Source organism: Bombus vancouverensis, unplaced genomic scaffold, assembly GCF_051014615.1.
Source record: "Bombus vancouverensis nearcticus unplaced genomic scaffold, iyBomVanc1_principal scaffold0075, whole genome shotgun sequence".
NCBI classification, from domain to species: Eukaryota; Metazoa; Arthropoda; class Insecta; order Hymenoptera; family Apidae; genus Bombus; species Bombus vancouverensis.
In genome coordinates, this window is record NW_027468966.1 from 118,640 (window position 1) to 132,160 (window position 13,521).

The following is a 13,521-nucleotide window of genomic DNA, read 5'->3' on the forward strand; positions in this document are numbered from 1 at the left end:
TGGAAAATATCATATATATTTTAATAGAAATATTTTTGTACTTTTTTTTAAACATTAAAACTTTAGAGCTTTAGAAGCTTTATGTATTAGTATACGTATTTATACAGACTTTGAAATTCATAACAAATTTCTCTAGATAGATGCGGATTTTTTGTATTGTTTCGTATGTATACTTGTGTCACTTTTCTTTCTAACGATATTTAGTTAAAAAGTTCGTCTATATCATTTATAATAGATTTTGTTTTTATTTATATTAATGTTAATTTTATATTAATAAAAATCACTGAAATTTTCAGTATCATCATTATTTAGTATCATCGAATTTCTTTCTTCTTTATGTTCCATATTATTATTAAAATTCTCTAATAAACATTCAAATATCCTATAGAATATTTCCATTATTTTTCACGTATTATTTGCAGTCATATTTTCCATATTTTATTATCGATAAAGTTTGAGTTGGTTCTTTAAATTCCTATTCAACATTCCAGCTAACCAGTCGATATCAATAACACGTGCCTTTCTTCCTGCCAGGATTTATAACTTATTCAAGCAGAACCTCACTCGACCAGCTCGTTGAAAGCGTAGAATTCGATCAACTTCATACAACTCACATACAAACTGCAGATAATGCTAACAGTGGGAGGAAAATATGAGACTGCAAAGCGTATAAACCTAGTAGTTTATAAAAGCATTTACATATTTGCCACAGAAAAATTATATGTATGTAATATCGTGATGTAATATGTTCACAAAGAGTGGACAATAGAGATGTTAATCAGACAGAGAAGACGATTGTGGCTTAACTTGAACTATTCATACCAAACGTACAGAACACAGCGCAATCCACACTCTCTCGGCAACGCCACTCGCAACCTCCGTCTCCGCTCGACTCGCACTCGGCTCCTCGACTCGCACTCTGTGCTTTTCGACTCGCACTCTGTTTCTCGACTCGCACACTGTTTCTCGACTCACTGTTGTCGCATTCTATTGCCCTTTTCCTAGGCCCACCGCACACGTGTTCTGCAGACGCTCGTAGCCAGGGTCACGTAGGTCTTTTCCACGAAACTATGCACTTGAAAAGACCGATGACACATTGATGGGCCCGACGGCGCCTCGGCTCTCGCGACATTGTTCATAGTTCGCCCGATATTTCCCAGGCCTTTCGTCCACGATACTACATGTATGTAGAATATGTGTTATATAAAACATTCTGAAATTTCATTAGCATTGTAATGATTATATTGGTAAAGTTTGAAGCATTTCTGAAGATGCACATAGAAGTTACGAGATATTTAATGCAAACATTTATTTAGTACAAATATACAGCATAAATAGTTATCTTAAACATGTAATAAATGGTTATCAAATATCGGGATTTATTAATATAATAAATGTTTGACTATTTTTATAATTAAATATTTTTGTAATTACTGTGAAATATATAATTACGCTAAATAATTTTGTATCTTGTATATAGATTTTTAAATTTACTTAATTGAAACTCTGCATTATAATAACCGTATTTATCATTCTGACGTCATATTCGATATAATTATTATATGACTTTATTACGATCCTAATGAAATTCCAATATATTCATGAATATATAACAGAAACGTAATAATACTTTGTTGTACTAATTATGATACCATCATATATAATAAATATAAATAAATAAAAAATGTCTATAAATGCTAAGATACTTTTACGAGCCAACAGGCGAGAAGGAAGAAACGAAAGAAAAGAAAGAAGAGAACGAACGTTAATCAGTTTCGAAACGTTAACAACGTCCTTGCGTTGGACGGTGCTCGCGTTTATCGATTGGTCGCATTGCGAGATATCGGTCAGATTATTATTATTAATACGATCGTCTGTAATTTATCTTTGCTAACTGTGCCGCACGGAATCTTCGTTTACAATAAATGAGTTGTCGCTTTTGATCGAGCGGTAACACGATATGAAATAACAGGGTGACGGAAACAGCTGGGAGAAAAGCGAATACTTTTTCTGCGCGAATAATGTAATGTTAAAGGCAGTAAACCTTGAGAGGCGAAGTGATGAAACGAGTGGTCTCAGAGAAGCTTCTTTACGTCTTCTTCTCCTTTCTGTATCCTTTCTATGAGAATAATATCTCGTCTTCAGAAGAGATCTCCTCGCCCTATCTACGCGTTGTAAAGGCAATACAAACTGAATGATACATATATTTAAAAAACGATATTTTGTTGGTTTTATGAATATTGATTTTTATAACGTGAGGTTCTTCTACTCTTATTTTCTATTAAATTAATGATACATATATTTTAGAATGGCTGTCGCAATGGTGATGATGATGATGGTGATGATGATGATGGTGATGATGATTTGCGAAAGAAGATGTTGAAAATTACAGACAGCATAAATAATATTTAGATTTCATGGAAGTTGATTTTTGTAATGCGAGGTTCTTCTATTCTTGTTTTTCATTAAATTTCTATGTAGAAAATTATTAAACATTTGGATATAACTGGGAGATTATTTCCGTTCATGCGTACCGGAGTTACTCGATGGTCTCGTACCGAAGCTGATAACCAACCCAGATTTTCAGGAAAGCGATTAATAGCTTAAAATTTATTCGTGCGAGATAATAATCCAAAATGTAGTTAAAGTTTTTAAGCATTGTTTGTTAGGATTACGAGAAAATGATGAATTAACAGTTATGTATAGACACGTTATATATATGTAGGAGGTCCAGAGCGTATTGGGAAAATTTACGGCGAATTAAACAGGAAATTCCGAGATATTTGCTCAAAATATCTGATTTGTGGAATTATCCTATAGCTATTTTATTTAATAAAAATTAATTCAGGTAATTTTAGAGAATAGAAATATCTGAAACTCGTGATTTAAACGAACGTTCGTCATTTTGGTTTATTATGAATTCTAATTGGTTCATTATGAAGCATGAAAAGTAAAGATCAATGGTACAAAGTGATTTTAAATAAGGAAGCGAGTTCCATGGTAAACATGGTTCGAGCATCGCAATTATAATAAAGCAAAAAAAAAAAAAAAAAAAAGAAACAACCACTGAGCGGTAATTATCAGGAAGCCACTAGTTACAACTAATTGAAGGTGATTCCGGATTAGAAGCAAGCCACTATTAAATGGCTAACACGGTTGCTTCATTAAGAGCAATTACTCCCTATTTTACGGCAACTACAAATAGACGTTGTTCACTATGATATATTTCCACGTGTTTATCGCATCTTGTCCTGTTATACGATTAAAGAGTTACAACCTTGCGTTTCTAATTTATTGGACGTATACGCACCAGACATTAATTTCGTCTACGTATTCGTGAAATTGCGAGATTCATTCATCGCGAAGGTCAGTTCAATTGTTCAAGATAACTTCTCATCGTTTTAATCTGTTTTCTTGTACGAAAATAGAGTAATATTTACTTGTCATTGCACTGTGGATATATATCGATATGTTCGTTCAGGAAGTCAATTGTTTTCATCGAATTAGACTCGACTTTCCGTAGAGAATGTTCGTTTCGACATAAATATGTATCTCAGGCTTATCGATCTTTCAATATCTACCATAAATAGCTTAACAAGGTAACACACGCTCGTGTTTGAATTATGTAAATGATCCTTTGACTCTAACGATCCGTTTATTCACAGTTAATTTATGATATTGCTAGTTACGCGTGATTCTACCTTTTGTATCTTTAAGAAATACAGGGTGATTGGTAATTGGTGGTACAAGCGGAAAGGGGGTGATTCTACGCGAAAAAAGAAGTCGAAAATATAGAATAAAAATTTAAAAATTTAAAAATTTAAAAATTTAAAAATTTAAAAATTTAAAAATTTAAAAATTTAAAAATTTAAAAATTTAAAAATTTAAAAATTTAAAAATTTAAAAATTTAAAAATTTAAAAATTTAAAAAATTTTAAAAATAACGTCAATTGAGACAACGATCTACAGTGAGATCCGTTATAACGAGACGTGATAAAGTGCACGCGTACCGAGCGAAAATTCAAAGTCGATTTTCTCGAAAACAAAGCCTCAAACGAAAAATTTTTATTCTATATTTTCGACTTCTTTTTTCACGTAGAATCATCCCCTTTCCGCGTGTACCACCAGTTACCAACCACCCTGTATAATTCGTAAATAGAAACGTATTCTTGTCGATAAGTATCGAAACACTTACGGAAATTTAAATGGGCTTGAACAATCATCGGGAAATTATTAAAGTCCTTGTTATTAGATCTAAACACGATTTAATCGTAGAACTAAACACGTTTGTTAAATTAATCTATATATTGTATATCTACTTTTTATATATTTGTAACTCAAATTTTTCTTCTTCATATTGCGTTAAGTTGCCCCAAAAGTTTCTTTCGTTTTATATTATTTTATTGAATTACGTATGATCTATTTTGTCCCAATGAATATAATTCAATAAAATAATATAAAACAAAAAATAGTATGCGTCTATTATCTCCTTACGAGACGAAAGAAATTTCTGCGACAACCTAATATATTGTTCCATTCTTTATTCACAGAATATTTCTTTCACAGATGATTCTTCTAAATATTATGTTTTTTATTCCAGTATTAGAATACGTTGGACCAAAGTGGATGACATTCGTGGCGAATATGTCGATCGCAATATTCTTCACATTTGCAACTTGCATTCTACCCTGAATCGCCTATTATTTGGCCGACTGGAGGATGACCTGTATTGTCACCTCAGTTCCTTTTGTTCTAGCCGTAGGTACGCCATGGTTGATACCGGAAAGCGCTCGATGGCTGGTCAGTCAAGGTCAGATAGACAGGGCCATTAAAATCCTTGGTAAATTCGAGCGAATCAACGGCACCAAGGTGCCCGATGACATCTATAGACGATTCCGGGTAAATAAACCGATTACCGCAATCTTTTCCGTATTTTCTACTTTTATGATCTTTCCTGCTTTATGTGCGTTCTATAAATACCAATTTATATGCCTTTAAGCATATCATATAATCATTTTCTTTGAATAGAAGTCTAATTGGGTCTTTTACGTAATGAAAATTTGTTTACAACCTAGTAATTTTATATCTTATTCATCACCTAAATTGCCAGCGATAAATTGCTGTCAATTTCTGTTATTGTCTGTTATTGTCTATTTCTGTAATGTTATTTATTGAATTTGTATATTGTTTTTATCTTTGAAAATTTTTATACAAATAGATTAAACATTTGGAAACTGCTCAGTCTATGAATAGATCATGGCAATATTAACATTAATGTACGATATAAGGAGATAATCGACTTTCAGAGGTTTGATGTTTTATAAAGTAAAATGAAAAAATTTGCGAACGTCCAAGTAAACTATTTCGAAAGGATCGTCTCATACAAATATAACATAAACTTTCTTCCGGATTTTATCGTAATCTTTGTACACATAACAGATTCACATAAATTTGTAAGAAAAACAGACAAACGACATTAACTAGTTAAAAATTTGCTAATAACAGGAAACCTGTGCCAGAATCTACAAAGAGGAGGAAGCAGACAAAACGTACTCCGTGTTGGATCTATTTAGAACGCCACGACTACGGAATATCACGATTCTATTTATTGTTATTTGGTTCGTATCGCTATTAAACAGATATCAAATAGATTGACGTAAAATCGGAATTGTATCTTGTAAAAATCTCACGAACAGTTTTATATCTTTTGTCTAAAAATACTTCATTTCTGAAGCAAGGAATTTGCTTCTCACATGAAATATGATAGCGTGCTTTTCTTTATCATATGAAATTGTTTTACGAAATATAGGATGGCGATTTCTTTGGTGTTCGATGGTCACGTACGAAACGTCGATAATTTAGGCCTGGACGTGTTTGTTACGTTCACGATTGCTGCAGCAACCGAGCTGCCTGCTGACACGTTCCTCACGCTCGTTCTTGATCGATGGGGCAGAAGATGGCTGGCGTGTGGTTCCCTCGTCATTTCTGGTATCTTCAGCATCTGGGCTTCTGCCGTTTCCAATAGTTCGTACATTTCGTTTTTATATATTCACCCTTCTATATTACCGATCAATCTTCTAAATAACCTAAGTCGATAATTTTGACTTAATCAGACGAATATTTTTCATTCGTATAACATTGTGCTTTTTGAAAGGAAGAAAATGTATATTTTGGAATATTTATAACATGCAAATGCTTGTAGATTATTTGCTACATTGCTAGAATAGTTTCCAAGCCCTATCATGTATCCGTTGTAAAGATATTTTATTTCCCCTTCTACTGCTTTGATCATAAGATCGCTTCGTATTTCCGCATATATCAAAGGGCGTTGGCAATAGTCCTCAAAATGATGGGCTTCAGCGCTCCAGCAGTGCTATATGGCTTTCAGTAGCCGTAATCCATAATACAATCCCTTAGATTCAAATTGGCTAGATTAACGTTTTATAGATAAGAAGCTTATTGCTTGTGCTTAGCTTAGAGCTAAGCACGCTTATATTAAGCTGAGCAAATGCTTGTATCAACTATTGCAGACAACCAGACAAATTACAGACAGATAAAATAATTTCTTCCCTTTTTATTCCTTAAAATTTTCTAAAATTATTTCATAAAAAATTAGAATTAAAAACTAATGCTAAAATTTTTTTTCAGGTATATATACAGCTTCTCTGGCAATTCTCGGTAGATTTTGGATAAACATTTCATACAATATCGGTCTCCAATATGCGGCTGAAGTATAACCAACTGTGGTTAGAGCTCAGGGTGTAGCTTTGATACATATAATGGGATACGTTGCTAGTATCCTCGCACCCTTCGTAGTCTATCTCAATGTTGTGTCCTCGTTCCTACCTCTTCTTGTGCTGGGCACACTCGGAATTATGGGCGGTCTTCTGACTCTCTTTTTGCCGGAAACATTGAATAAGGATCTTCCGCAGACGCTGCAGGACGGCGAGGATTTTGGAAAAGATCAGAAGATGTGGGATGTACCTTGTATCGGAAGGTAAAATCATATAAAGGAACTTTCGGTCTCCTTTTTTCAAAGATATTCACAGATCTTCAAGCTCCAAGTTCAAGATTCTCAAGCATTCTATTAGATCTACATCTTCGTATGCTTTCGTATTACTTTCTTCTTAAAATCTGTTAAATCTCTCAAAAGAAAACTGGACTATCTTCTTTCTTCAAATGCTTTTTAAATCTTTTGAACAGAAGAGAAGGATCGAGTTGGGAAGTTATTCAAATCTTTAAGCGATTGGATTCAATATTTTTAAACGCAATGTGTTACGCCACGAGGCGTACAACAGGCTGTATTTTCTAACCGTCGCTCGCGGTCCTACAACATCGCAGACGGATCGTCGCGGCTGCCCGGCAAACAAACATTGTAGTGGCAAGCGCATGGTTCATTAAGCAGGGCGACCTCCAGAAACGTCGACTCGTGGCCGTTATTTTACCTCGCGTAAAAGAATGTGGCGTGATGCGAAAGTAGTGGGGGTCGCCTTCCAGAAAAGACGAAAATAATCGAAGGGCGGGCAGTTCCTTCTGACGAGTCAAACGTGACACACCGAACATAGCAAACGAATTTATCTAGAGATCAAAGTCGAGTCAAATTTCTATAACATCTTCATCAGATTATTGTAAAATATATTGTTCTATGTTAACCTGTTAATACAGTGTTACATTCATTAAACCACCTCTGTTATCCTAAACGAAACAGGGGAACGACTATTTCGCGGCGTCGATTAACATGATCGTAGCGAGAATTTACGACTCTGGCTGACGCGTTCTCCTAGCGGCCGCGTCTCTCCGCGAACGGTCGTAACACAATGTTTTGACAGGAAACGCGAGGACGAGGAGACACCACCGGTCGCCATGTTCCGATCATTTTCTAGATGCAGTGCGAGGAATTCGATGAGAGCGTCGCTTCGCGGTGAACCTTTAAGGAGTAGCATGCTACGGAGATCGAGTATAAAATCGAGGAAAAGCGAAAACTCGATCACAGAGGTCGAAAGGCTGTAGCGAAACGTTCACCACGAAGTACAATATTTGTCGCGTTGATCTCGAGCAAAGAATCTTTAGTCTTCCAAAAACGTGCAATACATGTATTAGAGTAAGACAAGTTACTGAATCCAGTAATCTTAAATTCCACCGTCATTAATATTCATTATCACAAAACAGCGGATTTTTATGCAATTATGGGTGATTCGAAGATACGAAAATTTATAGAATGCGTATGACGCAAAATTTTGTAAAATATCCAAATGTACAGCACTATCGATGATATTTAATGGATAGAAACATACTTTTGCCCAAGTCCTTTCGATTGTATCAAATCTTTCAATTGTATTATTGTATCCACGAAAATATGCATTTGCATAGAGATCCGCAATGCAATTATCATCGCGATTTTTCATCAACAATGATTGATTAAAAATTCAATTATTAGGCGAGCGAATAAAAATTAGAGTAAGAACGTAGGTTAAAATAATTGTCGTAAATTGTCGTGGGTAGTTAATGTTAAAAATTAGTACTTTCCTTTGTTATAAAAGTTCCTGAAATTGTTCGTACAAAAGCTCCATCTTATAGAATATAGTGCAATAATCGTTATACTAGTAAAATAATAACATCATAAATATACAAAATATATTAACGAGATGAAAATAATATGGACAACGTGGTGTATGGCCACGAGTTTTGTACATATGTACGTGTAAGTATTTGTAGATCGATTAGCAATCGCAGAGACCTCGTGCGCATGTCACGCGACGAGATAGCGCGATTGTTTTTATTATGATGTAAATCGTTCTTAGATGTTTTGTAATAAAACTTGCCAGTAAAACCTTCCCTGGATTCTGCTAATAGTTCTTCACCACTTGTTCCTTAGTCGATTGAATTAACGATATAAATAAGTATGAGATTATCTTAGGAAATCTCATTAATATTTTTGTCGACATCTGCGACGTAAAAGCGGGGTAATAATATTTTGAAGTTTTGACGACGCGTTGCTTACTATAGATATTGTCTGTACAGGATTCATCAATTTTTAGAGAGCCTAGTCTCGCCGAGATGGACATAATCCTCTTTAAAGCTGAACGTTTTAACACGTAATCCCACTAGCAAGCCATTGCAAAAATGATATTTCGATTAATGATGGAAAATCGCTTTTGAAGACAGAAAAATCTTCTTCGAAGGAAAAATTTGACCTAAATCTTTCGAATAAAATTAACGTAAAATCTGTGTTACGCCACGAGGCTTACCATAGGCTGTATTTTCTAACCGTCGCTCGCGGCCCTACAGTGTCGCAGGCAGACCGCCCTATCTGCCCGTCGGATCATATACAATGTATCGACGAGAGCATAGTTGTTGCCAAGCAGCGAGCTCTAGAAACGTCGATTTTTGACCGTTACGTTTTTCACGCAAGAAGAGGCATACGTGATCATAGGCGCGAGCGGTGGCGTGACCCGAGCATAGTGGGGGTCATCTTCCAAATGAGACAAAGGAATAATCGAAGGGGATCAGTTCCTTCTGACGAGTCAAACGTGACACTTCGACAAATCTGACGAGCAAACGAATTTATCTAGAGATATCATAAAGTCGAGTCAAATTTCTGTAACATATTCATCATATTATTGTAAAATATATCATTCTATGTTAACCTGTTAATACAGTGTTACATTCATTAAACCACCTCTGTTGTCTTAACCGAAACAGGGGAACGACTATTTCGCGGCGTCGACAAATTTAATATCTTTCTCCATAATCTCCATAAATCTGCAATACCCTTCCTTTGTATTTGTGTGCGTTATTGAATTGAATAAGACACCGATATAACAAGTTATAAATCACAGTTTATTCCAACAACGTCTCTCCGCGAACGGTCGTAACAATCTGTATATAAAATCGATAATTTCAGCATTCAACATGCTGTATATTATAATGCCAAGTTCACGTTATGTTCATAAAGAGTACAGAGATAATCTTCCAAGAAATTTCTCCCTAGAAGTGCTTGAAATCTCTTCTTGGAGAATCTTAGAAATGCGCGAAGAATATTCCAATTTCAGAGTGTTTCGAGAAATATCGTCGAGCTACAAATACCTGGAATTCGAATCGCAGCGAGTATTCGACGTATGCGTGGGAGTCGTTCGTGCTGTTACAGTGGAGAAACATGTTTTTGTTTTTACGGAGGTACAATTCAAGACTAATTGTAGATGTAACGCGATTTAAAGCTATAATAAGCGTGGAAAAACCATTCGCGATCGGCCAATTACTTTTTCCACTGTCAATTTATTAATTACGATTGCTTCTGAAAGTTTTCCTACGCGTAACTGCTAAACGAGAATTTTCCCATAGATCCCAGAAATTTCGTACACTTACTTTGCCATACCAGCTACCACAAGCAACCAAGAAAATATCGATGTCTTAATTTTCGCAACTTTCAGACATTCTTGAAATTTAGATAAATACAAATACAAATGCAAAACAATGCCGTTATAGATAAATACAAAAATTTCGAAGTTTTCCGCTTCTCAGAGAAATTTTGCTTGCATGTGTACGCAGTGCTCAGAAACTCGGCAGATTTAAGCCTAAAAGGATTAAAATTCGATGAAAAGATTACGAGATAATAAACTTCAAAGTCGATTACCACGGAAGTTTACATCGTGTGAAAGATTAAAAGGAATATTCTGACGAGCAGCTCTTAATAGTTTCAGCGTCTGATCCTCTAAAAACGTGACATTAATTGTTCGTGCCAAAGAGGCAGCTACGAATTGCAAAATATCGCGAGAATTCGATCTCGACGGGCGTAGAAAAGGCAGGGGCGGGAGAACAAAAGAGGATAACGTCTCAGATTTAAAAATGCGCTTGTCACATGATTTTTAAAACTTGTTTTTTTCGGTATCTAAAGCACACTTACAAACACGATTTTTTTTTTTTAATTCGGTGAGCCGCGGAGAGCTGAATACGACTTTCGTATGGAAAGTCACGAAGGTACGATACGTTATATTTTTGCGAATTACTTACTTCATCTAGTCGGTTTTTTTCTTCTTTTTTCTTGAAGGAACGCATGGTTCTATATCGCTCTCTTTCTCTTCTTCTTCTTCAATGTAATTTTCACGTAGGAGACTTATCCGCCTCAAGTACGTATTATAATCTTTTATTGTAGACCATCGACGAAATGATTCTTCTCGATACCGTTTAGTAGCATCGTTATGGAAAATTCTTCTCTCTTCTCATTTTAATTCCCTTAACAGTCAATGGAATCCGATGCTATGCGCACAGCTACGTACGTGCAGTGCTATATCATCTCTATTCCATAAATATCGTTCACTGCCCCAATGTTAAGGTTCAACATACGAGAGTTCGCGACCTTTATCGTAGTTTCTGTCGCTAATTAATATTAACGTGATGCAATCTGAAGCGACGAGTAATGAATATGCCCCTCTAGCGTGACGAGTTATCGATCATACATGTTACGAGACGATTGTACCATTATTCGGTGCCAACTAGTAAGGTTGCGGAGAAGCATGCTGTCGACGACAGACGAGATTAATCTTACTGATTGCAGTCTTGACACAGACACGCACATATGTAAATGGGACACTTGTAAAGTTTCTATCACGATCGTTGTATTCTTTTTTTGCTTACGTAAAATGTGAAAGGCATTGTGACTCGTTTGCGATCATTGATAGTTTGTTTGGTGAGTGTGCTGTTATGAGTGGGATTAGTAGATGAAAAGATGATTTAACGTGGCGATTTTTATGATTGTAAATATTGACATCTTTTGACGCCGATTTGTATGTTTTTTTAATATTAATATAGAGTGGAATAGATACACCATTGGGGATTAAATGTTTTTAATCTTTCGTTTCTAAGCTTTAATTAATTACGTTTCAGAGTTACTCGAATGAACTATATCTTAAAGAATAAAATTCGAGTTTGATTATGCGTTCGTAAAAATTGGATTAAATTTGAGTTATTGCCACTTGAAGACACTTCGTTACAATAATCATTGTAAATAAAATTAAGAAGTTAAGTAAAACTAGGAACATTATATTTGTCTACGATTTTTTACATTTCTGCGAGACGCACATGTTTCATTGCTAACGAAATAATTAAATTTATTATAAAATATGAAGGTAAATACGCTTCGTATTAGCAAGTTAATTTTCGAAAGCTAAATGTAGATATTATTATTTGAATGTCATAAATACCCGATACAACAAGTACATACATGAAGTGACACACACTTGTGTATTCATGAGTTTTTAATTGCCTTCTACGAGTTTACGAATTATAAAATTTTATAATTACAAATTACACATTCGAATGATAGATTATTTAAATATTTAAATACGTGTAATAAAATTTCGATTTATTCGATAAATATTATGTTCAGATAAACTCTCCGTTTTGTCTACTTTTCATATCTTTTGGAATCTTGTTAAAAAATAATGAAAAATGGGGTTCGTTATAAATTCATGATTTAGTTAACGATGTTCAAGGACGTTTAATCTGAAGGATCAGAAGGAAAATCACGATCGTTACGAGACAACGTGAGAAAATTTAATGCCGCAGATTGTCTGAAATCAGCCATAATCGCATTGTTACTTACTGAGCGATTCTTAGATCCTTTAGTTCTGTTTGTTTTGCCGACGAAACACGTATAACATGATGTGTTACCGATACTAGGTGATAAATGAACAATAAGGAAGTGAAACTGGTAAATTCCATGAAGGAATACATTATCAGTTTGGAAAAGATAGATGATCAAGATAGATCACGATCATTATGTATTAGTATGGCAAAATGAAGACTGAAATATTTGTACAATATTACAGTAAATAATTAATAACAGATTTCGTGTTAATAAAATGATAAAAAATATTAAATTTAGGTTTAATATTTTAAGCATTTAAAAAAGATGGAACAGAAAACTGTGATAGGCTTTGATCTTTGAGTATTAGATGGTACGATAAGTATCGTTTTCGAAAAAAGAGTATTAATAAATGTAAAGCATTTTAAAAATGAAAATTTTCCATTAGCGAATTTCTCGTCTCTTCTAGTCAGAAATTAAAATTGAATGAACTGTTTTTGGGTAATATTATGGAATTCTCTTCAGTTACGTGTTTATAATACATAACAGAAATGTATCTATTGTTCAAGATCCATCGTTCTACTGTTATGGAAACCAGAAGCGAACACAGATTTCCCTCAATCCGACCTCTACACAGTCAGTGAAAGCATTTTCATACAACAAAGTAAAGATAAAAAATTTTCCTTCGACGACGCAATGCGATTCCAGTCACGTTGCTTAATGATCTATCAAGGTAGACAGGATTCTTGAGGAACCAATGTAATTACGTGACTACGATCATAATTTTTCTAAGGTCTCTGTACCCATAAACAATATTGTGATCCCGTTTGTTATTTAATATAATTACTTATATCTAGTTATATTTAGTTATTAAATATTAGCATGATTTACTATATGTAATTCAGTAAATCGGTACAAGATCTAAAGAAAATATTTCT

The 13,521-nt window shown here is 34.5% G+C and overlaps 1 protein-coding gene across 1 annotated transcript; it reads left to right on the top strand.

The window, feature by feature from the left end:
* Window positions 1-6,649: 6,649 nt before the first annotated feature.
* LOC143305016 (carcinine transporter-like) lies at window positions 6,650-8,781 on the top strand. Its single transcript, XM_076627572.1, has 2 exons — window positions 6,650-6,997; window positions 7,830-8,781. The coding sequence occupies exons 1-2, from the start codon at window positions 6,780-6,782 to the stop codon at window positions 8,008-8,010; spliced, it is 399 nt and encodes a 132-aa protein (XP_076483687.1). The 5' UTR covers window positions 6,650-6,779; the 3' UTR covers window positions 8,011-8,781.
* The last annotated feature ends 4,740 nt before the right edge of the window (window positions 8,782-13,521 follow it).